The 23,287-nt window shown below is 42.9% G+C and overlaps 2 protein-coding genes across 12 annotated transcripts in view; one reads left to right on the plus strand and one right to left on the minus strand.

The window, feature by feature from the left end:
* DOCK1 (dedicator of cytokinesis 1) overlaps positions 1-23,287 on the plus strand; it is a gene marked incomplete at both ends in the record, with an annotated part of 271,662 nt that overhangs the window by 91,052 nt on the left and 157,323 nt on the right. The window lies entirely within an intron of this gene.
* INSYN2A (inhibitory synaptic factor 2A) overlaps positions 835-23,287 on the minus strand; it is a gene marked incomplete at both ends in the record, with an annotated part of 26,754 nt that continues 4,301 nt past the window's right edge. Inside the window, 2 exons of the mRNA XM_079535585.1 lie at positions 835-1,018; positions 8,706-8,777. Of these exons, the coding sequence (XP_079391711.1) occupies positions 835-1,018; positions 8,706-8,777 (256 nt within the window). The remainder of the gene's footprint in view (positions 1,019-8,705; positions 8,778-23,287) is intronic.

The raw sequence follows: 23,287 nt of genomic DNA on the forward strand, positions 1-23,287 counted from the left end.
AGCTTTGGGGCAGCAAGAGATTAAAAGTGAGATTTAGGACGGCTTATTGTTCTGTAGCCTTGACCCTGTCAGCTTGCTGTGGTTAAGGCCTGTCCTGACTTGGGACATTTCTCACTGCCCACCTGCTGGTGACGGGCAGCAGCGTTGTTTGCCTGGTGGTGGGGACACAGCTAAATTAGAACTGATGGTGCATTGTCAAAACGTGAGAGCTTGGCTGAAGTCTACAACACATGAAGGCAAATACACATATAGTCACATCTCAGAGAGTATTCATGGTCTTGGACCACATGAAAAATTGTGCTTTGTCCAGGATAGATGTGCTGAAAACTGCACTCCCCAATCAACATGGATTTGTAAAACTGAAGATCACTGCATACATAAGGCTTGCTTGCTTTTTCTTTTTTCCCCCCTCGTTATTTAAAGACGATAAACCAAACCCCCAAAAGGCTTTAACACAAGAGTGATATTTAGCTGTGTACAGGATGACAGCCTACGATTTAACAGGTCAGAATGTGATGCTCTCAGATCTAAGGGAGGGGGAGGGAATAAGTTTTCCTTTCCATCTTTGTATAAATTCCAATTCAGGTTTTACATCCCACATTGGTGAACCGCAAATAAAAGCTGACGAGGTGTCACATCACCCCTTGCTTCTGAACACGAGTTTGTAGGTACAAAGGCCTTTTTGGTACATATGGTGAGAACTGAACGCTGCCAGGAGTCAGAGCAGCACGGGCCGGTGGCACGGAGCAACGCACCGAGATCCCGTGGAGATGATTGACAGAACTCCAAATATATTTCAGAGAAGGCCTTGAACTCCACAGCTAATGGACTTGGTTAAAGGAACCAGAGTTTCCATCTTCCATGCTTTTTTGATTCAGTTTTGGATTTTTGCTTGGGAGTTGAGGAGTAGCTCTCCTGAGAATAAGGCAAAGGTGCAACCTGAGTTTCCTCAATAGGATGAAGTTTTCTCAAAACTGGCTGTAGTTTATCTTCTTGCTGCTTGAAATCCAATTCCACACTAAAAATGAGAAGAAAAGGCAATCAGCTACTGCGTTATGATGGCAGTGCTATTTCAATTAAAGCAACATCTGACAACGCTATGGAAAGGCTTAATTTATTAAAATCAAATACAAAATAAACACTTCAATAGCTGCAGCAATTCTTAAACGTGAGACTGGAGGGAGAAAGACGAGGCGTGGGGAAATGCTGGTAAATAGGATCCTGATGCCTTCTTCCTGTGGAGGAGGGCAGTGAGGATGCTGGCTGTGTGGTGAGGGAAGGTGGTGCTCCTTGTTCTCATCCTCCCTGTGCAGGAGGGCTCTGTTGCTGCTCCTGGGCTCTGCTCTCCTGGCTGTGTGCCTCCTGCTCCATAGGTGAAGAGAACTTTCTTTTGATAAAAGCCATTGACAAAAGGGCCGTCCTGGCATTTTGTTGACTGTGGCCTGTTTCTTTCAAGCTTTACCATGAGTTAATTTCACCAAATTGACTCCTAACTATGAGTCTATCATAGTTATGTACTCCTCTATGATAAATTGGGACATTAAGAACTTAGTTCTCCCATACACTGCAAGCCTTCTCCTTATGCTGATAGCCCTGTAGGAAGGATGGTGACAAAAAACCTACTGAGCCTCTGCTGTGAGTGAGTGCTGGGGCAGAAACATCTATGGATGGCTATCTATTTATTTAGCTGATTGGATGAACGCATTTCAGTAACAGCTAGTGTGTACTCGTTTTTTTGATTTGCTATTAAACACAGAAATAAGGGAAATACTCATTTCATCCTAAGCTTGGATTCAAAATGTACTTAAGATCCAGGCTACTCCTTCTGAATTCTAAGTGCTCTCGACTACGAAATCCTACTAGCAATTAAGAAATGTCATAAAGATGAAATTATAACTCTTATTTCAATAGAGAGAGCTAGAGACTCAAGCTTAGCTAATTAAACGAGGCACAACATGAACTTCAGTAAAATTTTACTTCTGTCTGATAGCCAAATCTAGGCTACTTTCTCTCCTATACCATGAAATGCCACAGTTTCAGTTGCATTTGTATGTCAGTCTCTGGCTGAGCCCTACAGTGACTCTTTTCATCCTGCCTTGGACATTACACTGCAGCTGGGTGTTGAAGGGTAAATTTAGGAAACAGTGACATTGATGGCATGTTAGGAACAGAAACTTTAATTTCTTTCTTCCCTGCACGTTGCTTGTTATTTTAAAATGAACGTTTGTTTTGAACATACGCACATTAGAGCAGCATCTGCACGTACTGAATTTGCAGTAAGTCACAGTGTTGGATATCCTACTACTACCAGGACAGTTCTAAGACCACTGAATCTGCTGTTCATCCTTGCTAATGAAGGAACAGTGCAGCATTCAACTTGAGAACATGTTTGTTTTTCCAGTTTAGCTTGCAAAAAGCTCTTGGTTAGATAACTGTGACATGAATTTTGTGGGAGGATTCATCAATCCATTGTAAACAGCCCACCACATCAATGCTGTCAGTAATGCAGTGAAAGAATCTCGGATGAAATAGATTCTGGCATTGGTAGAGGTCAGTTCAAAATGTTATTCTTGCATTCAGCTGAGAAAGTCTCTGAAGAGCTGCTCAAAATCAGGGTGAGAAATACATCACTCTAAGGAAGCCAACAGCGCAGCAAACAAAAGCCCCGCAACTTTTGGAGCAGAGTAACTTTTTCAGAATCGATTTCTATTGGAGGCAGACTTCAAGAGGAGAACTCTTAGTTCTGGTCCAGACAAATTCTCTGCTGCATCGCTTCTCTATTTGCAGCTCATTGAAGGCTGGTTTTTTTTTTTTTTTTTCATCAATTTACATCAAAATAAAATCTTTTTTCTGAGAAGCAGAAAGAGAATGAAAGAAAACTGTATTATCCCAGCTTTTGCAGCTGCGTGAGAATTGTTGTCTATCAGGATCAATTTATTTAGCTTTGTAGGTGTTCTAATGCAACCATTCCTTTGAGGCAAACGATTTGTCTGCTTGTGAGCTTGGGATGTGAGCATACTGTTGGTGCTGCAGAAATAAGACCAAAGCCTCCTTACTCTGTGGTTTTTCATCTCTCCCTAACTCAGCTGTTGCTGATTTCACATTTGGTTTTAACATTCTATCAAACATATGGAATGCTATTAAACTCAGCAAGCATGACGTATTTGTGTGACCTCTGTGTTGTTGTTACGTAGGGCTGGATATTCCCTACAGACTGTTCCCCTATCTTTCCAGTTCTTGCTTTCCTGAACTAGTTTGTGTCGCCTGTCACAGCTCTGACAGCTTCACTCTGCTCAGTGGTATTTTTATATCCCAAGTAACTGTAGGTTTCCTCTCGAAATGACCTTTCCCTGAGATGCTCTCTGTGCCACGTGGCTCTTTCCACTTTCAAATTGTTTTCATCTCTTCAAGTGTCCTCATGGTAACTCCATCAACTGAATTAGTGAGGGCCATATGTATGCTCTTCTGTCTTTATTCATTATGGAGGTTGTTGGCTTTGGAAGTGCTTTTCCATATTGAGATGACAGAGTATATTTTTCAGTAGTTAGATTGGCGATTATGAATAAACCCTACAAAAACAAGAGATGAATCTGAATATGAGAAATGGTTCTGGTGTCACAAATATGCACCTGTGGCATGCTATGCATTCCCTTAGCAGCGTTGTCCAGTTTGTCTCCATTCTCAGTGCCTATCTGAGTTTTTCCCTTTGTGCAGCACATTGCACAGATGGGCTCTTTTGGTTTTTCTGAGCTCCTATAGACAGCATTGGTTTGTCTGTGATAACAAAAATTCTGTTTTTCTGTGTGTTTTTTTTCTTTTTTTTCCTCTGAGCCACCATATATTCACAGGGTTTGTAACAGAATCGTGGCATTTGCACGTGAATCAGTGTATGCGTATATGTGTCAGTCCCAGGAAAATTTGGCCAAAGGAAATCAAACGGCAGACCTCTGAGAATTGTGTCATTAAACACAGACGAGAACTTTGTAATTAAAATCTCTGAGATTCTGTCACAGTGAGCCGGTTCTGATCCAGGACTGATCAAAAGCATTGCTGCAGTTGCAGCTGTGGATGCTGTCAGCGTGTGCCTGACTGAACCCCTGAGCACAGGACCCCACGTCTGCTTCTCCAGTCCTGTGTTCTGCTCATGACTGATACGTGCAGACAGAACCCAATGCGTGATCGCATTCTTTTTTATTTCTGTTCTTTCCTGTTTCCTGGGCCCTGATGTTATTTACTGCACAGCGTGTGCATGCAGCGAAGCCCAGCAGAAACGTGAGTCAGGGTCTGCTCTGTCCATAGGAAGCATCATTCCCTTGCTGTGCGAGTTTGGTTTGCAGCGAGTGAAGTGGCGTTGCCTTGAAAATTATTTTCATTCCGTGATGTTAATTTCCGAATTGTAGTCAGCAGGAACCTCTGTGGGGTTTCTGTGTTTGTTTTTGCTTTGGGCTCAGTGTCCCCCAGCCTCTGCTTTCGGTTCGTGAAACGGAAGCTGTGCGTTCTGAAAGCAGTGGGGACTCAATCCTGTAATGCCCAGTTCTCCAGGATAAACTCAGAGAGCTTTTCAGTGCAGGGTTTGAACACCAAGTATCCTCAACAGCTGCTCAGCCACGTATGGTGCACGTGGGTTACATGCAGTGCTTTCCAGAGGTGTCAGGGCCGTGTCCCTACCCGGGGCCCACCGCAGGATAAAGGAAGCAATGCAGAGCCCTTCCCAGCTGCGGCCAGGCGGGCAGGTTTGCTCCAGGCATGCCCACAACACGGCCAGCTCCCTCAGACTTTTCTTTACGGTTAATCCCATTTTCTGAATCTTAGCACTGTGCACTAGGGATTGGTGTGCTGGATTTTCTGTTTTTGGCTTCGTGAATTTTTTTTTTTAATGATTTGAGAATATATGTTAATGAGCGTGTTTATTTTTTGCACGCTGGCAGTAGAGTGAGCTTTTTCTAATTCTGTTGCAGTATATGGGATTGAAAACAGTTTGAGGAGTCATAACCACTTGGTTTTAAACATACGGGACGTGGGAGGATATCTAGCAACAAGCTGAGGAATTTGGATGGGCTTTCTTTCTTAACGTAGTCACACGTTATTAATATGCATCATTTTAAGATACTAGATACTAACAATCTGATGTGTTGCTTACTTGTAAGACTGCAGAATCAGAATAGCCCAGATTCAGGGCTGTGTTGCTTGGGGCCTTTATCCAGTCACCTCTTGAAAGCACCAAGGATGGCGTTTGCCCAGGCTCTGGGCAGTTGGTCCTCTGCTTTCCCCTTCAAGGGGCAAACCTTTTCCTCTCTATTCAACCCAAACCTTCCTCATTATAGTTGGCATTGCCTCTGTTTACCTTGTTACTACCTAGTTTGCAGTGTTAAAGCCCAGATCCTACAAGCATTTGTAGAGCAGCTTAACTCTTTGCATTGCTAGATGAAACAGGAATTAAGGAGTATCATTGTGTCTCCTTCCAGCTGCATTAATAGGATGACATGGAATTAGTGCATGCTGCATCTTGGAAGAACAGGATCCAGATAAGCACTAATAACTTGAAAATTAGCTTAATACACTTTTAAACAATCTCTTTAAAAATTCCTATTTTAACCTGAATATTACAAATGCCCAGGATCCAAAACATTGTCAGTGCTGGCAAGCCATTAAGATCCATCTTTCAACTAAGAATCGTACAGTCTAGAGATAAGAATTCTGTGAGAAAGAGCACAGATTTGTTAATGGGGGTAGGATAGGTAGGAAATGTGGGTAGGTACCTGATTTTACTCTAGTGATAATATCTTAGGAATTTATGTCTACTTGTCTTACTTTGCATGCCACCTTTATATATTTTCCTAATTATCAGTGTAACATCTAACATCTTGAGAATGGCTTCCATGGGTTGCTGTGCTGCCTCCTTGACGTACGTAGCCATGATTTTAACCTGTAATGGTGTATTGAGAGTGCTCTCATAATGTTTTCAGCTGAATAGCTGGAGCTTGCCATGCAATGTCAAAGACAAAATTAAATGCTGAGAAACAGCTTGTTGCTCAGGCTGTGCTCGTATTTCAGTTGGTTTTGTGCTGACAGCATACCCTAACAAGACTCGTCTGTTTTTAGAAATATTAGTGCTGAATCTGTATTAGTTTGTGAAAGACACGTGCAGATTTTTTTGTCTTTTTATTGATTTTGCTCTTTAGTTTGTAAATGATGGATGATTTTGAAACTGATCTGTGATCTCTGGTTAGGGGACGTTGATCCTAATGGAGTAGGCTGATGTTTCACATGGATTAACACTGAACAACGTTTGCTTGTTTTTACTGTTTGAAATCATTATTTTTAAATAACTAATATAATGACTGCTTATTAATACCTAATGAGTGGGAGGCTAGTAGATGGAGCCAGGCTCCTGTTGGTGGGCCCCAGCAGCTAAACAAAGGGCAGCAGGTACAAAGCAAGCACTGGAACAGGCTGCCCAGAGAGGTGCTGGGGTCTCCTGCTGTGGAGGTATTCCATACCCACCTGGATGCCTGGCTGTGTGACCTGCTGTGGGGAAGCTGCATTAGCAGGGGCTGGACTGGGGGGTCTTCAGAGCTCCCTTCCAACCCCTCTGGTTCTGTGACTGTGTGAAAGCCTTCATTTCTCTCGGAGGTTCCAGCACTGCAGTGTGACTCGTGGTGGAGAAAAGGATCGTACAAGGCAATCTGTCTTAGCGGTAGTTTTATCAGAGGATTTCTCTTCTATCCCTTCTGACTACTTATCTTGTCAGAGTAATTCAGGCTACTCATAGTTCCCCTGTTTTGCACCGTCTTCTGCATTTAGACTTTTTGCCTGCAGCATGTATTCTGCTACCCTGACAAAGAGCTGAGCTGAGTTTTGCTAAAACTTCCCCTGGAAACGCTGCTGTAGGCAAATGCCCAGCATGGATAGCTGCAGTCCAAGTGGCTGTTCTGGTGGGAAATGCTGTTATGTGTATGCAAGGAAACACTTCAATTTGCAGTGAATGTAAGAGGTAAAAACTGGGAAGTTGCTTAATTTAAATTGTGCTGACTCGAAATCGAGACCTTAAAATAATAATTCAGATTGGATTTGGGTTTTAGTTAACGAGACAAAAAGAGCATCTCTGATGGCAGCGTGCTCTGCTGCAATTTCCCAGTCTGTCTTGAGAAAGAAATTGCTGGGGATGAGCAAGCAGAGAGGCAGGGTTGGCCTTTAGTATTGACATGCTCCTAAGCACTGCTGTAAAGGATAAATAAACCAATAGGTTCCTTCCCCTGCACTGAACAGCATCTATCTCTTTGCAAGTTAGTCAGCAAGGAGAAAAGGTGGACTTGAAGTTCTCCATCCTTTTTACCTTCACTGCTAGGAAGCTAGGAGCTAATGCACAAATAGGCGCAGATCTAGCTCAATCAGAGATCTAGTGGAGAAACATGCAGGTTTTTCAGACCTGGTCAGCAGTAGTACATTCATTTTAGTTTGTATCTGTAGTTAATAGCAATCTTTATGGATTTCCTTTCGTACTGTACTGCCTAATTTTCTTAAATCCTTTCCTGATGTATTTCAGAAAGAAATACATTTTCAGAACGTTTTATCCCTTTGTGTAACAAAGAGAAGAAATCCCTGCTGAAATGATAATCTGAGTTACATTTGCTTTCGTCTTACCTGCAACACATGTAAATATGCAGTTGCTTTTCTTTAAGCCTCTCTGTAGTGGAGGAGGGCAATTAAGCTGTCAGTATGAAACACATCATCAGACTCCTGGTGGCTTCATGTCATGCCCACTGATTATCTGCTATTCCTTCCTTACATAAATACATGGCAAAAGAAGCCTCTTGGCTGATAAACTTGAGGAGGGGAACCTCTGCTTTAGAGCTAAATGAAACGTGTCCTTTTACCTTTGGCACCTGATCTGTTTCTAGTGAGTGAACTCCAAGCATTTCCTTCTGCAGAAGAAATTCTAGCAGCTACAGACAGGAAATTCTAGCAGGTATAAACAATCTTTATAAAGTCTTTCAGCTTTGAGCTGTTTGTAATTGCTTATTGGTTTGACAGTAACAAACAGACCTGTGTTCATGTAACAGATCATACACCTTCAGAATGAGTCTGTATGCATGCAACAGGTCTGTGTGTGTTGCATGAAGACTGAGGATGTCTGATGTAAAGAACTTACAGCTGCAGTTCATGTTGGGTATTGGCCAATGGGATAAAATTCTTGCACTATAAATGTGGAGGTATGTAAAAGCCTGGGTAGTAACATCATCTCACTGGTTAAACTGCCTGGATTGAATGTGTGTGTGGTTATGTTTGCTATAAAATCTCTTGGAATTGCTTCCCCAGTCCAGTGCTTACTGCTATAAAAGTCAATTTATGTTGAGTTGTTGAATAGAAAATTCTAAGGATTTGTAGCTATGTGAAAATGAGGCTTGTGACTTGCAGTACTTCACACCCAAGATCTGCAGCAGTGCTACTGACCATAGTAATCTGCAGCTCTGATCTGAACATTTTAGACTGTTATCTGTTGAATTTAAATAACTGAGGGTGAATTTATTTTCTGTTTGTTGAGCTGTTTTTTTCTTCTGTATTGTCTACATGGAAACAAAACAACGGCAAAAAACCAAATAGAATCCCAACAACTGAATCAAGGCTGACATTTGACATTGCACTAATGAATAAATCATTACCTCTCATTCGGTACGAAGTGGGATGGGAGGATTGTGACCCACCTGTAGATGATACACGCGCTGTTCCTGCACGTGTCGCAGTTGGCCGTGTCTTGACCGGTCCGATATGAAAGCCTGCAAAGATGAGAACACCAGGTCATTCAAATGCCATATAACAGATTTTTGCCCTCAATGAGTGCTTTTTGTAGAAACGAGAACTTCAGGAATTGATGATGATGATTATTTTTTTTTATCTTTAATACTTAATATAATGGGATGATAATATTCATCTTTGCTGGGGATGATGATTATTTTGGACAACAAGCGATTGATTGTTGGAAAAAGATTCATTTGTTATATTTTTGTATATTGATGGAATACAAAAGGAAATTTAGTTAAGTGCTCTCTTTAGCTAAAGCCTCTGTGTGCCACATGCTGAACCCTCACTGCAAATGGACACAGCTCCTGGTTCTGCAGACGTGACGCTGCTGTGTGGCTTTCTTCTCTTCCCAAATACATACGGCTTCACCTCCTTACTGGTGATCCTAGCCACGGTGCAGATGGAGCTGAACTTGTGAGGGGATGTGAAAGATAACAAGAAGGGGTTCTGTAGGTACACAGGAAGGAGGAGACAGACCAAGGAGAGTGTTTCCCCTCTGATGAAAGGTAATGGGGAGCTGGCTTCCTCAGGCATAGAGAAGCTGAGGTACTCAGTGCTGTGCCTCGGTCTTCACAAGTGGTCAGGCTTCCCATGTCTGCCAGGACCTTCAGTCTCTAGGTGAGGCTGTAGGGAGTGATTTCTGTCCCACTGTAACAGTGGAACAAGTCTGAGTCATCTTGAAATGGGATGTATATAAGTCCGTGGGGCCAGGTGATATCCATCCTAGGGTTCTGAAAGAGATGGCTGATACCCAGGCTGGATGTGGCTCTGGGCAGCCTGGTCTGCTGGTTGGTGACCCTTCACATAGCAGGGGATTGGAGCTGGATGAGCATTGATGTCCTTTTCAACCCAGGCCATTCTATGGTTCTTTGATTCTACGGAGCATAATAGTGGAAAAATGTACTTAGTCATTTTGTCCTTTGGGTCTAAAGACATGTTGTGGTGGTTCTGTGAGAAGAAAATACCATTTGAATACTGTTTCCTTTTCTCACCTGGCCTGTATCTATCTGCTGTCACAGCTCAGTCTGAAGCTTGCTAATGCTCTTAACTTACAGGCGCGTTCTCTCTGGTGTGGTCAGTTTGGAAGGAAAAAAAAAAGCCTGTGGCATAGAAATGATTTTCTGTACATGGGCAGGAATTTCATTAAAATAAATGTATGAAATTACAAAGAAGAAAATAGCCTGCATAACCACGCAAATGTCCTTGCGTGAGGATGATTTTAAAATGAAAATTAAGTCATAGAATCATAGAATTATAGAGTCACAGAATGGCCTGGGTTGAAAAGGACCACAGTGCTCATCCAGTTCCAACCCCCTGCTGTGTGCAGGTCACCAACCAGCAGCCCAGGCTGCCCAGAGCCACATCCAGCCTGGCCTTGGATGCCTGCAGGGATGGGGCATCCACAGCCTCCTTGGGCAACCTGTGCCAGTGCCTCACCACCCTCTGGGGGCCACATCATCCCATCAGCTGACGTCAGTCAGTTCCACATTGGCTTTGCAGCACAGAGGGGACAGCAGGACCTCGTCTGTGCTTCCCTCACACAGCAGCAATAATGAAAACTCCAGCATTTGCAAAAGAGTTGATTTAATTTTCATGTGACAAAATACCAGACCTCTAAAGTATTAATGGAAATCAAATGGCAAGGCATGTGCTCATCCCTAACGTGGAAATGCAGTTGTTGGCTATTTTTTGGTAACTAACTCCTCATGATTTATCTCGGTGAGCATGCTGCCTTTGTATGGCTTTGTTGTTCTTCCTAGGAAAACTACCAACTCTTATTATGTTAAAGGTTTGAATATTGTTTTAAAAGTTCATTAGGTTACTTGCATATTTTATATAAAAGATGTTTTTTAAGCGAGAAGAAACGTATCGGGGTGACCTTGAAGGCAGAGAGTGGATGTGGCATTGGCTTAGATCAGGCTCGTCTGCCCAGGAAGGCACTGCTCCGGCCATTGGGAGCACTGGGATGTGTAAATGGTGTGGGACGTTGTCACGGCAGGGTGCTCTGCCATGGGGATGGAGCTGCTCAGCACAGCAGTACTGCAGGCAGCAGTTAATAGGGCGAATCTGCTGCTTCTGTAAGATAGACTTCTTTTTTTTTTTCCCCGTGAAAGAAAAATGCAAGGTAGAGTTCTTGCTGTTCTAATTGTTGGTGGTTTTGTTTTTGTTTCCACACCTGTTTTACGAGCACTGGGACCGTGCTGGATTTAAAACCTGATACCAAGTAATAACGTGCCCTTGGAAATAATTTTTATCTGGAGGAATGCATTGAAATTAACTGCACTGCTAAATTTTAACACAACTACAAAGGCAAGCTGGCAAAAGAACTGCAAGTAGAACTCTCTGCGAGGTACCATTCCTTATGGGGGATAAAGCAGCACTGCTTAGCATTTGCTTGTACTTTTTTTGTGCTCTCTGGGGTGAAGTCATTTCTGTTCTGCAGTTCCGCTTTGATTATTTGGAGGCAGACATTCAGGTTGTCACTGCAGCATTAAACTTGGACTTGTACAATTATTTTTTCAAGCTATTGATCAAATACTAAAAACTCTTAGCAAGGACACAACACCTCAAGTTTACAGATAAGCTGCTGAAAGCCTTTATTTACCGAGGACATAAATGGTAGTTAATAATCGCCTTCAGAGGAATACAGCACTGTTGTCTGAATGCCTCTTTATAGATAAAGACATAAACATGCTGCGTAGGGTGCCAGTTTTTTTCATTAGATGTCAGTTGGGACATTTTAATTCCTCTTTGTAAGCCTGCAAAGTACCCTTTAATATACAGGTAATTAGCTGCTTCAGAGCCTAACGACCTCCTGCTCTGCACCGCTCTGCTATTCCTGCACTGTGCTGCTGGGCTGGGTAACAAGTAGAACAAGTAGCTTAAGAAGTTTCTCAAAGTCCAGCTTTGGCACAGAGCTTAGAAATGCTTCAGCAACAAGGGTTCAGTCTCAAATTGATTGCCATGTTAAAAACCATGCAACGTGTCTCTGAATCGTTATCCTTCGTTTGCTCTGTAATAAGGGCGTATGTGCACTGATCGCTGCCTTCGTTGCTGAGCTGGTTTCATAGTCGTAGAATGGCTGAGTTGGAAGGGTTGTCAGCCACTAGATCAAGTGCTAGAGCAGATTGCACAGGGCTCCATCCACCCTGGCCTTGAGCACCTCCAGGGATGGGGCATCCACAATCTCTCTGGGCAGCCTGTTGCAGCACCTCACCACTCTCTCAATGGAAAAACTTCCCCGATACCCGATGTAAATCTTCTCTCCTTCCCACTTCCTCTTGTGCTATCGCTGTCTACTTGTGTAACAAGTTGTTTTCCCTCCTGTTTATATCTCCCTTTAAATACTGGAAGGTCCTAATGAAGTCTTCCCTCAGCCTTCTCTTTTCCAGACTGAACAAACCCAGCTTCTTCAGTCTGTCTTTGTAGGAGAGGTGCTCCAGCCCTTGGATCATCTTTGTGGCCCTCCAGAAGCTCCACATCTTTTCTGTGTTGGGGGGCCTCACGCTTGGTTGCAGTACTCCAGATGGAGCCCCATGAGGGCAGGGTAGAAGGGGACAATACCCTTCCTGTCCCTGTTGGCCACCCCTGTTCTGATGCAGCCCAGGATACCACTGGCCTTCTGGATTGCAGGCACACCCTGCTGGCTCATGTTGTTAAGTTTTTCACCTACTGAGACCCTTAAGTCTTTCTCAGCAGGGCTGTTCTCAAGGAGTTGTTCTTCTCCCAGTCTGTATACATATCTGGGATTACCCTGACCCAAGTGCAAAACCTTGTACTCTGCTTTGTTAAACCTTATTAGGTTCACAAGGGCCCACCTTTCAAGTTTATCAAGGTCCTTCAGGATGGCATCCCCTCCTTCTGCTGTGTCAACTGCATCACTCGGCTCGGTGTCATCAGCAAACTTGCTGAGGATGCACTTGATCCCATCATTGATAAAGATGTTAAAAAGTACTGGTCCAAGACCAACCCATGGGGGACACTGCTCATCACCTGCCTCCACATGGACATACACCAGTTGACCACAACCCTGTGGCTGTGAGCTTCCAACCAATTCCTTAAGCATCAAATAGTCCACCCTTCCTATCTCTCCAATTTAGAGATAAGGATGTGCTGCAGAACCTTACTGACCAGGTACTGACAGCACTGTGCCTGTAACATTCTAGTTGCCATGAACTCATTGAACATTCATAGGCTGGTTGCTTATTTAGCAGAAGTTTAGAAAAGACTTCTTAAGATCCCCATGTCCAGCCCCAACCATCCCCACCGTGCTCTCTGAGCATGTCCCTTAGTGCCACGTCTCCATGGTTCTTGAACCTGCTCATCTTCAAATGCACAGTAATCCCAGATCTTCAAGTATTTTAAGACATTTCTTAATTGATGGTATTTGACAGGCTCAACCTGATAGAAATGATGCTTGAATATAAGTATTAAGCAGGATTTGGTTATTGGATGATCATTTTGAAAGCCCGAATTCTCAGCTGGCATGTTTGGCTCTGCTTGCTTTTAGCCTCATTGCCATTCACCAACCACACTGATATGCGATGATTTTTTTCCTACTCTGATGTAATTTATGATAAACTTTTCTTAAAGTAATATTTTCCTTATGGAATATATTCAGCTTTTTCAGAGGTGATTTTTCTTTCGCACAACAGATGAGGTGATGTTGCCTTCTCTGAAGTCTCCCTGCCTTGGGTTTCTTCCTAGGAAGCCCTCCCTGCCTGGCCTCACAGCACTTGGTTTCTGTAAGGCAGTGTGATAGCTCTGCAGCCAGTTCTGTGTTGTACAAGTGTTTCTCCAGTATGAATTCAATTACATATATAAACTGAACTGCTTATGAAATAATTCTGTTGTTTTTACCCTAGGGCTATGGACTTCTACTTGTTTTTATGCAATTATCTACATAAACACATGCAAAGAATTCATCTACCTCGTGCCAACAGAGATTTTACTATGAGAACAGTAGTTCTGCGTGTAGGTCTCACACAGCGAGGTTGGATTTTACGTGCAGACAGTGAAAAATAGAGCTGGTAAAGGTGGTTATCCTCAGTGCTAAGTGGTGGAGCAGTGTGTGAGCACATCTGGGTATCGGGGTGAAGAGAGCGATGTTGTGGTTGTGCTGTGTGAGATGGAGCGTTTTGAATAAAATCCCTTCTTGCCTCCACTTAAAAATAATTTAATAAGATGAATCCAATTTGGAAGAGGTCAGGCTACAGACCAGGCAACTTTTTCTTCACTGGTAAACTCACAGCTATTTTTCAGTATTTATTCAAGTAAAATGTGAGGTTTTCCCAGAAAATAAAGATTGCTACAGAACATTTGTTTTCTTTTGAGAGAACTGAAAGTTGGCTTTGGTCTGCTTGAGACTCAAAGCTTAGCCCTTCACTCTGCACTCACTGAGATGCCTGGGAGCCAGGAGCTCCCGTCGGCGATGTGCTTTGCTTAAAGAGTCATTCAGCCTTGCAGCTCATTCTGCAGTTTTAATGCTGTGATTTTGGGACTGCTGCATTGGTTCAAGCGTAAGAAGTAAAACGTTTCATAACTTGCTTTAGTCTCCCTTTTTTCATCCTTTCTTATAGCAAAAAAAAAATAGCAAGAGAAACAGAACAGTGGTAGGCACAGGGTGATTGATCATTAAATTCATTTGAAAACCCATTTGAAAAAACAATCAGAGGGACATGTTTATCCCAAAGATTTCATTGTGTAAATGAGCCCTATTGGCTGGGGATGAAGGCTGTGTACCTGGTGTGGGCAAACTCTGGACTTGGCCTCCTGGGGAACTCGATGGTCCTTGAGGTCCCTTCCAACCCAAGCCATTCCACGAGTTGTGTGATTGGAGCTCACCTGCGTACCATTGCTGATGCTGAGACATGCTCATGCTTTGTAGATGTTGAACAGCCAATTTTTCCTTTTTCATGTACACCAAAAAACGTTGTTATTCCCAAAGCTTCATTCTTTGGCACCTTACACCTTGTATTTTGTTTTCATATGGGTGCATGCGTATGGGCCTGGTTAGCCTTGTGCATTACATGATGCTGTATGGTCCAGATACTTGGGGAGGCATGGATGTAGGTTGGTTCGCTGCTGTGGCTGTGTCTAATTAACTGAGTAACCTTGCAAAGGATATCTGATCTCCATACTTAGCTTTTCACATGTGGTTGTTATCTCCATTGTGTATTACATGCAGGAGGCTTTCCTTCCATTGCATTTCTTTCAGCATTCTTGGCAGAAGCAGGACTTAACCTCAATTAACACTTCCAAGTATTAAAATATTATAATGAAGAACAGCCATTTTGCTGACACAGACTGGCAGAAACTAATAATAGGCTGCAGTTTTCAGAGGAGCTGAAGGGAATTACACTCCTAAATCCCTGTGAAAGGCAGAATTTGGGCAGCCGCTTGAGGCACCTTTTGAAAATACCAACCGTAACACATCAAAACTATCTTTGCATGTGAGTTAAGTCTTTGCTGGTATAAATTACAGACTACACTGAGGTGAGGGAGGGAAGCTTAGAACTGTATGTGCTGGGTTCCTTCCGTTGTGTGGTAGGTAGCTAGTGAGAGAGCACTACCTCACGTGTCCCGAGCAACTATTAAAAACAAACAGAAAATCTCATAAAACAATTTGTGAGGGTAGTTCTGTTATGTCTGGATGTCTTCCATTATCCGCAGGGATGCAGGGAATGCTTCATATTAATTGAGTTACTTAATGGCACGGTTTTATAGAAGTGGCTGTGCTTCAGAGTGCATTTATGCTCTGATGGGTATGCTCGTTAGATGATACTGATGCTCATCGTGCTTTTATGTACTGCCGCCAACAAGGAGGATAAACAGACTTCAAGGATTATTTTTTGTTGTTGTTGTTGAGGCTTTTATTAAAATACAGCGCAGCAAATTGTCATAAGAAGGCAGTGGGCCTTTGAAGTTGTTCTGAGTGACAGCTCTGGGCAGCACTGGATAGCTGGGGAAGCATGGACCACGGTTCTCCTTTGTATGAATGGGCATTGTGTTTCCATGCACTGCCTGGTCCTGCTGGGACAACGTGCAGCATAGAGCTAAGCACAGTGATGTTACCTCTGTGTGCAGAATAATGGTTTAAAATAAACAGTCTAGTGGTGAACTTCTCAAAAGCGGTGTTTCCTATTGTAAAGTATTAAAGCACTAATATGGCTAATAACTGTGCTTCAGGAGAAAATTATCTGTACTTAATATCAGCATAATTTGCTTTTGGCAGGATAGATGACTTCACTGTGTTCTGAGTACTGTAGTTATCCTCACGGCTTGAATAACCATGATATAGCTACGCAAACTAATTGATGTGTTTTGCAGATGAAAATATATCCTGCTTAGCCATAGAGTCTTAATCTAAACTAGAAAAGACTTGGCATTATGTTGGGTTGGAAAGCTTTCTCATCTAAACACACTTCTGCCAGCTAAGTCATGTTTCTGCTGGAATCCTATCTGTTTCAGATTCCCTTAGGAAGCTGCACCCAGAGCAGCAATACATACAGATATGCAGATAAAGCACCTCGGATCAGCTGAGCTCATAGAAGGGTGTTCTGTGACATCTGCCTGGTTCGGTAGAAAAACTGACTTAGCCTTACTGTTGCTGTCACCAATTAATCACCAATTAAGCGTTTTCATTTATGAAAGATATTGTTGCAACCAAAATAAATAAATAAATAAATATAGCAGGCTCTTGGCAACCAACTTGATGCTTAAACTTTGTCAGGCTACCTCTCGGTTAATTGAGTTTTTTAATTTTAGAGATGTGCCAGGTTTCTTTTTTTCTTCTTCCTATGTTTTCACCTGAAGCTTTTATTTATTAATCTCTGGAGAATTTATTTTTTTTTTTAACTGTGATTTATTCATTTATTGAGTAAAAGCCCTGGGAATCAGCCCTAGCTGTGTCTCTCACCAAACACGGGTCCCTTCCGCTCACGTGCAGGTCACTGAATCAGACAGTTGTTGGAAATGATCTCTCAGATCCCCAACTCCACCGTGCCCACTGCCCACATCCCCACAGCTATGAACACCTCTATGGGCAGTGGGCCCCACCAGTCCCTGGGCAGTCTGTGCCACAGCATCGCCACTCTTTAGGAGAAGAGATTTTTCCTAATGTGTGACCTGAACCCTGCCCAGTGCAACTGAAGGCCATTGCCTCTGGTCCTGTTGCTGTTACCTGAAGAGAAGAGACCAACCCCTCACCTTGCTGCAACAGCTGTGGAGAGCAATAAGGTCTCCGCTGAGCCTCCCTTTCTCCAGACTGAATAATTACAGTTCCTTCAGCCACTCCTCATAAGCTTTGTGCTCTGGACCCTTCACAGCTCCATCACCCTTCTTTGGACACACTCCAGTGCCTCAATGTCTTTCTTGTAGTGTGGGTCCCAAAACCTAACGCAGTGCTTGAGGTGCAGCCAGGTGTGACCAAGTAGAGGTTAGCCTCACCAGCAGTGTGGAAGCTCTTAGAATATTTAGAGCAGCTAGAAAAAAAGAGATGCTTTCGTGTGCCCTGGGTCAGGTTGGGTTGATTTGTGTTGAGTTTAATTTTGTTTGCAATAGTGTGGATGTAGGTAGGGTACAAGTATGAGTAAAGGCCAGTTTTTCCCTGTAGCTGTGCAGAGTCCCCCAAAGGGCTGTGACCATGCTGTGCCCCCAGCATAGGATGACACGTGGGTGACTGCAGGGCAGGGAGGGGATTGTCCCCCTTTGCTTTGCCTCTGTGAGTCCCCAGGCTCGGGGACTCGACACAAGCAGGACATGCAGCTTTTTGAATGGGTCCAGAGGAGAGCCATGAAGATGCTCAAAAGGCTGGAGCAAATCTGCTATGAAGAAAGGGAGCTGGGAGCGTTCAGCCTGGCAAAGAGAAGGCTGCAGGGAGACCTCATTGCAGCCTTCCAATGCAGGAAGGGAGACCAGATTGCAGCCTGCCACCTCTGGCTGTCATAGGAATGCTGGGGAAGGCCAGCATTCCTATTATTATTCTGGGTACAAATGTTCTAATGTGAAAAAAGCAATAACAAGAAAAACAAAGCAAAAAAAAAAAAAACCAAACAACAAACCATGCCCAATTTCAGTAACTCATTTTTGAAAGCTGTTTTTAACTGATGATGGAGGATGGAAGTGGGAATCCTGTGGTAGTTAAATATCAGAATCATTTTCCACTTTTTTTTTTTCTTTATACGTATAGGTCTTGATATTACAGGGCTCAAATTATTCATTTGGTCTCTGAAATTACTTTGAAATGTACCGGAGCTCAATAGTGAGATTTTTAGGCTGTTTCCAAGACAGTAGTTTGTTGTTTTTTACTGGATCCTGACAGTTGGAAGCAGATGACTAATTTTCTTTTTGAGGTATTTGCACTGTGGGCGTATGGCATAACTCCCAAGACAGCAATTCAAGTGCTTTCACCTCGTAAATACGTTTTTACATTATACTCAGGTTAGTCAGGAAGTGGAGAGTTGTGTTTTTTTCTTTTTTAATCAATGTATCTTAACAGGGTTGCCTTACGATTAAAATATAAAAGAAGCCCAACACCTGAGAATGAAAAGAATTAAAGCTATTTCAAATGAAATCAGAAGATCTTGAAGGAGCCAGAAGCGTTTGAGGCCTAGCCTGTCTCTTGAATATCTCTGTGCCTCTGTCATGCCATCAAAAAATGAGAGGGATAATTGAAATGTCAGCTCTGCATTAATAACAGTTCAGGGAGTTTGTTTGCTGGGGCTGAGCTCTGCTGCCTGGGCCGAATGCTTCCCACAGGTTTCTGCCCCTCCTGCACTGCAGCCCATCATCAGCCCTTGTGCACAGACCATCCCAGCACAGGCTTCGTGTCAGTAGGCTCCACTCGGAGCAAGGGGAATCCCATAGGTAGCAGCTAATCTTATGTTTATGGGTGAAAAACGGCATTAAAACACAGCACCTCAGATTTTGCTTGTCTCAGAGTTTTAAATTAGGAAAGATACTAACATGCAGTGTTTCCATGCATTGGGGAAATGAATCTCTGGTATTCTTTTATAACTGCAAAGCGGCTGAGATTTCAGTACAAGCTCAAATACTTTGTGTGTATTACGTACATAAGCCAAAGCTGGCTTAGAGTACTGCTACCAGCCATACTGGATGCAAACTGAAGGCTTGTTTAGAATTCTACATATTGCACAGCAGTATAACACAAAAAAGACAGTGTACAGTGGCTGGGCAGTGTTGCTATTGCTCATGAGAAAGAGAGGGGATCTTACAGGCTGGGAAAAACAGAAGGAAGGACCTTGGAACACAGAACTCCCTCCGTTTTAACTTGGTAAGTCCATGCAGGTTCACAGTACTTTCTGTTTTTTTCATTTCCCTAAATAACAGTAGTTTCAGATTTCACTGCAGTACAGCAGAATCAATAGAGATGCAGTTCTGCATTGCTTGAGCTCTGTGCACAGATGCTCAGCAAGATCCCATCCCTAGAAATTTTCTCTGAGCTCACGCAGACGATGGCAAAGTAAACAAATCTCATTTACCAAAGAAATGACCGAAGTCGTGCCAGGTTGAACTATTGTGGAGTGTAAATTGCCTTGCTAATGTCAAATACCTCTGCTCATCTCTGCAGTTTGGTCTTTCTGATGAATTATTACACCACACTCAGCTTCTATTTCATCTTCTTAGGGATAACCAAGAGGGGGGAAAAAAGTGCTCTACCCAATACAGTGCTCTGTTCTCTTCTAGCTTATTTGTGTGATGAGTAACATGGTGGGAAAATTCTATATTATATTGTTGCACCCATTTTATGAAGAAAGAGAGTTAGGGGGGTCAGAGGGGTTTCAGTGTCCTGTAGGAGAGCAGCTTTCCTTTACTTGCCCCGTGACGCAGCCAAGCCCTGTCCTACTGCTCAGTGGGAGGCAAAACCAAACCACCACAGTGAACTTCTGCAGAAAATCTCTGATTTGTCCCCAGTTAAATATTCCATGAAAGTGCTCATTTTCTATTGCTTGCATCTAACAAGGAAAAATAGTTCAGTGACCAGGAAGAATATCCTAGACCGGCTGCAGACAGCGAAGAGGTGCCCACGTTGGACTGTTCTGCATCTTTTGAATTGGATTTTGAATTTATTTATTTACTCAACTATCTTCTACACGTCTCTGCATTTGCAAAGTCCAAAACTAAACCTCAAGAAGATACGAAACAGTGTAATGCCTTAATTTCTTAGGGGGTGAGCGGAGAGCAGTACCTGGATGATGCGATTGAAAGGAAGGCCAGCACAGACATGGCAGCTGGGGCATGCACAGAGCTCTCCTAAGACTGAGCTGCATTTTTATTTCTTAATTCTGGAACTTGGGTGGCCAGGAGGCTTGACAGTTTAAAAATAAAGCACTTCTCTTTGGGCAAGCTTTCCTGCTGGAACTGTCTGTAGTCAGAACCCATTTTTCTCCAATCAGGATGAAAGATAACCATAGCTCTGGGTAAAGCATGAGGGCTCACAAGTAGGTGTCAATTAGAAATCTGGGGATTAATCTCTCGGAGAACCGACAGCAGTGACAAATTTGACACGATAAAGCTCATTTTGTCTCATTCTTACATGACTGGATAGATCTGTGGCTCACTGCTCTCTCTCTAGATTCTGATACTACCGACATTGAAAATGCTGTTATTAAAGGATTATTCTAATTGTGTGAAGTGAAAACTGGTAATTCAGTACCTAAATAACATCCTCTTTTAGAGACTAATTTAGCTGAAAAACTCTCCTTGCAGGTACGCAATTTGGGCAGCTCGGTGACAGTTGGAAAAGCTTCCCTTACGATCTGCAGTAATTCATATGGATATATTAAGCAAGAACATTATAGTCTGCTTTACACTCTTTAAAAATCATTCATTGTAAGGCTTTGCTAATTCCACGCATGACCCATAGAAGTTTGCTTGGTGGCACTCACTGCAGCCATTTGATGGAAAGCCTTGAACCTCTTTGTAAGTTCAGAGCTGCAGAGCCCTGCTGACATGGGGAGGTGAGGTGGCGAGACTTTGTCTTGTTCCAAAAACGGGGTAAGCAGCGGTCAGACAGACATCACACAGCCACAGAGAACACTTGAAATGCACAGGCACAGTTGGGAAGAGCAGCAGTACGTGCAGCTAACAGCTGGTACTTTTAGCAAAACGATGCATGTGTTCTGAAACTTGAATTTTCCCAGTCATTTCTGGAGAGAACAGAGTGTAAGTGCTAAGTCTGAATAACTCTGTTATAAAGGCATGTCTTTGGGTTTGTTGTTGTGTGTTTTTGTTTTGGTTTTATGGGTATCCTACATACTGAATGTTCCTAACAGTTCGTTTTTCATTTCTGTTTATTGCTGTTTGCTTGATGAAAATCTTCTGTTGCTGTATTTCCAATGAAGGATGTTTAGTTGCCATAAGGTGGCTATTATGGTCGGGCTACTCAATGCAGCACTCCATAAGCATCCATAGTGTCCAGGGACTCTGGAATGTCTGTGAACTATTTTGCCCTTGCTTTTTATCCACCTTGACAATGTGATCTGAAGTTCTGATTATGAGCAATAGAATGAAGTCGTCCACCTCTTACCAAAAAAATCATACACAAAATAAGAGTCCCATCAAGTTTGGAAGATCTGTGAAATATAGTCATACTGTTTTGTGAAATACACATTATGTGCCCTTGCAGATACAGCTTCAGATTGTTTTCAGTGTTCTAATTCAGGAAGCATAATGTGAAGTTACTCCTTGAATGATACTAGGTCTTATGATGGTCATCCTTCTATTTGTTTCCATTTGGAGTTACGCAGAATTTTAAGTGTGAGGGCTTAAGGATGGTTGTGCCGGCTGGCAGCAGGCATTGAAACAGTCTCCTCCAGGCATTATGCAGCTCAGACCTATAAGGAAATCTGTCCCGTGAGCAGTGGAGCTGGGAGCTGTGTCAGCATGCAGCACAGTGCTCTGCCTGGTTTGCACTGAGGAAGGCTGCTCTGCAGCTCCACTGTGAGGGCAGGAAAACGGACTTCAGTAGGGTTCCAGTGCTTATCTGGATTTCAAGGAAGGCTAAGTGAGTGTCTGAGTGATGAGCTGCAACGAGGAAATGAGCACAGAGCTGAGGGGAAAGAACCTGCAATGCATGCAAAGAGTTAGTCTTATAACTCCTTTAGCAAACTAAATTTGGGAAAGCCTTAAATTTTCATGGTATGCACTTTGAATATGGCTCACAGTTTGGGCAATGGCAAAAGTGTAGCTTTTCATGAATAGAATTAGCTGCACACTTCAAAAGGGGGAAGTAGTGACATGAGTGCCTGTAAGAAAAGGTGTTGGGACTTGGAAGCACAGAGCGCTCCTCCCTGTGCGGTGAGTTGGCATGGCAGTAGTAGAGCGCTTCTCTTTAAGACTTTGTGGAGACAACAGGAAGAAATGATTTATATCTCTCTCTATATAAATCACTTATATATGTTTCTAATATATATGCTAAAATATTGAAAACTACTGTTTTGAATTGCAAGATCTGCAAAGCACCGATTTGTTAGAAGTTATTTTTCCTTAACTCTGGAAAATGCATCTGAAGAGCTTTTGTGTCTCTGCCACAGAAAGGCGAATTGCTACAACCTCCACGACGTTGTGGTCCTTCTAGCTCAGGAAAGCTCTATAACCAGTGCAGCTCTGAAATACGACAAATGCAGTGATGCTAAAGAGATCAGGAGGAAATTTAGGAGGTGCTCTCATGTAGAGTAACAGGCAGAACAGCTCTGACAGCTCCAGTGGGCAAACGGAAGAGATATATGTGAAGATCTATAGGTGAAGTCGTGTCTAGTCATCACAGTTCTACGTTCCAAAGGGCTGCTGCTATTGCGTCCTGAAACTTGGCTGCATTAACATGGTGCACAATGTGATGTAATTACTGCATCACAGATAAAGCTGGCTGTATTCTTTCTGGTTTCCCTATCTTTGTTTGCAGTGCAGCTGTTGCCTTCTTTGAAGCTTATCAACAGATTGCTTTCCTCCATTTCCAAGCTTTCTCTTGGAAACAATTTTCTTAAACTTTACCCGTGCTACGTTTGTAATTGAAAAAGCAAAATGAAACCAGAGAGGTTAAAAAAAAACCAAACCAGTCCCAAAGAAAACCATGTCGTATCATTTCTGCAGCCAGTGCATTACTTCCAAAGGCTGTGCTTTCCAGAGGTTGGATATTTGTAAGCTTTCTGAGCTTACCGTTCTCCTTAGGTGAAATAAAGAACTTGCCTGTAAGAGTATTGGTGTGTGAGTTAGACAGCAGAGGTTGTTACTGCCTTTATTTGCTCTCTCCCCTTCGCCTGAGCTGAATAGCCAGACTGTGCTTGGAGTGGCTTCTGAAAAGGGAGAAAAGCAAACTGGGCAATAATTGCTTTGACTTTCATTTTTCATCGTTCTTGAGTCAGGATAAGTTTATGTTCAGCTCTTGTGATCCTGAGGGTGATTGCTTGCAGTATTTGTTAGTATTGGGGTAAGGCTGCTGTTTTTCTGCGCTGGATGAAGCCCT

Source organism: Tetrao urogallus (assembly GCF_951394365.1).
Source record: "Tetrao urogallus genome assembly, chromosome: 5".
Classification (NCBI taxonomy): Eukaryota; Metazoa; Chordata; class Aves; order Galliformes; family Phasianidae; genus Tetrao; species Tetrao urogallus.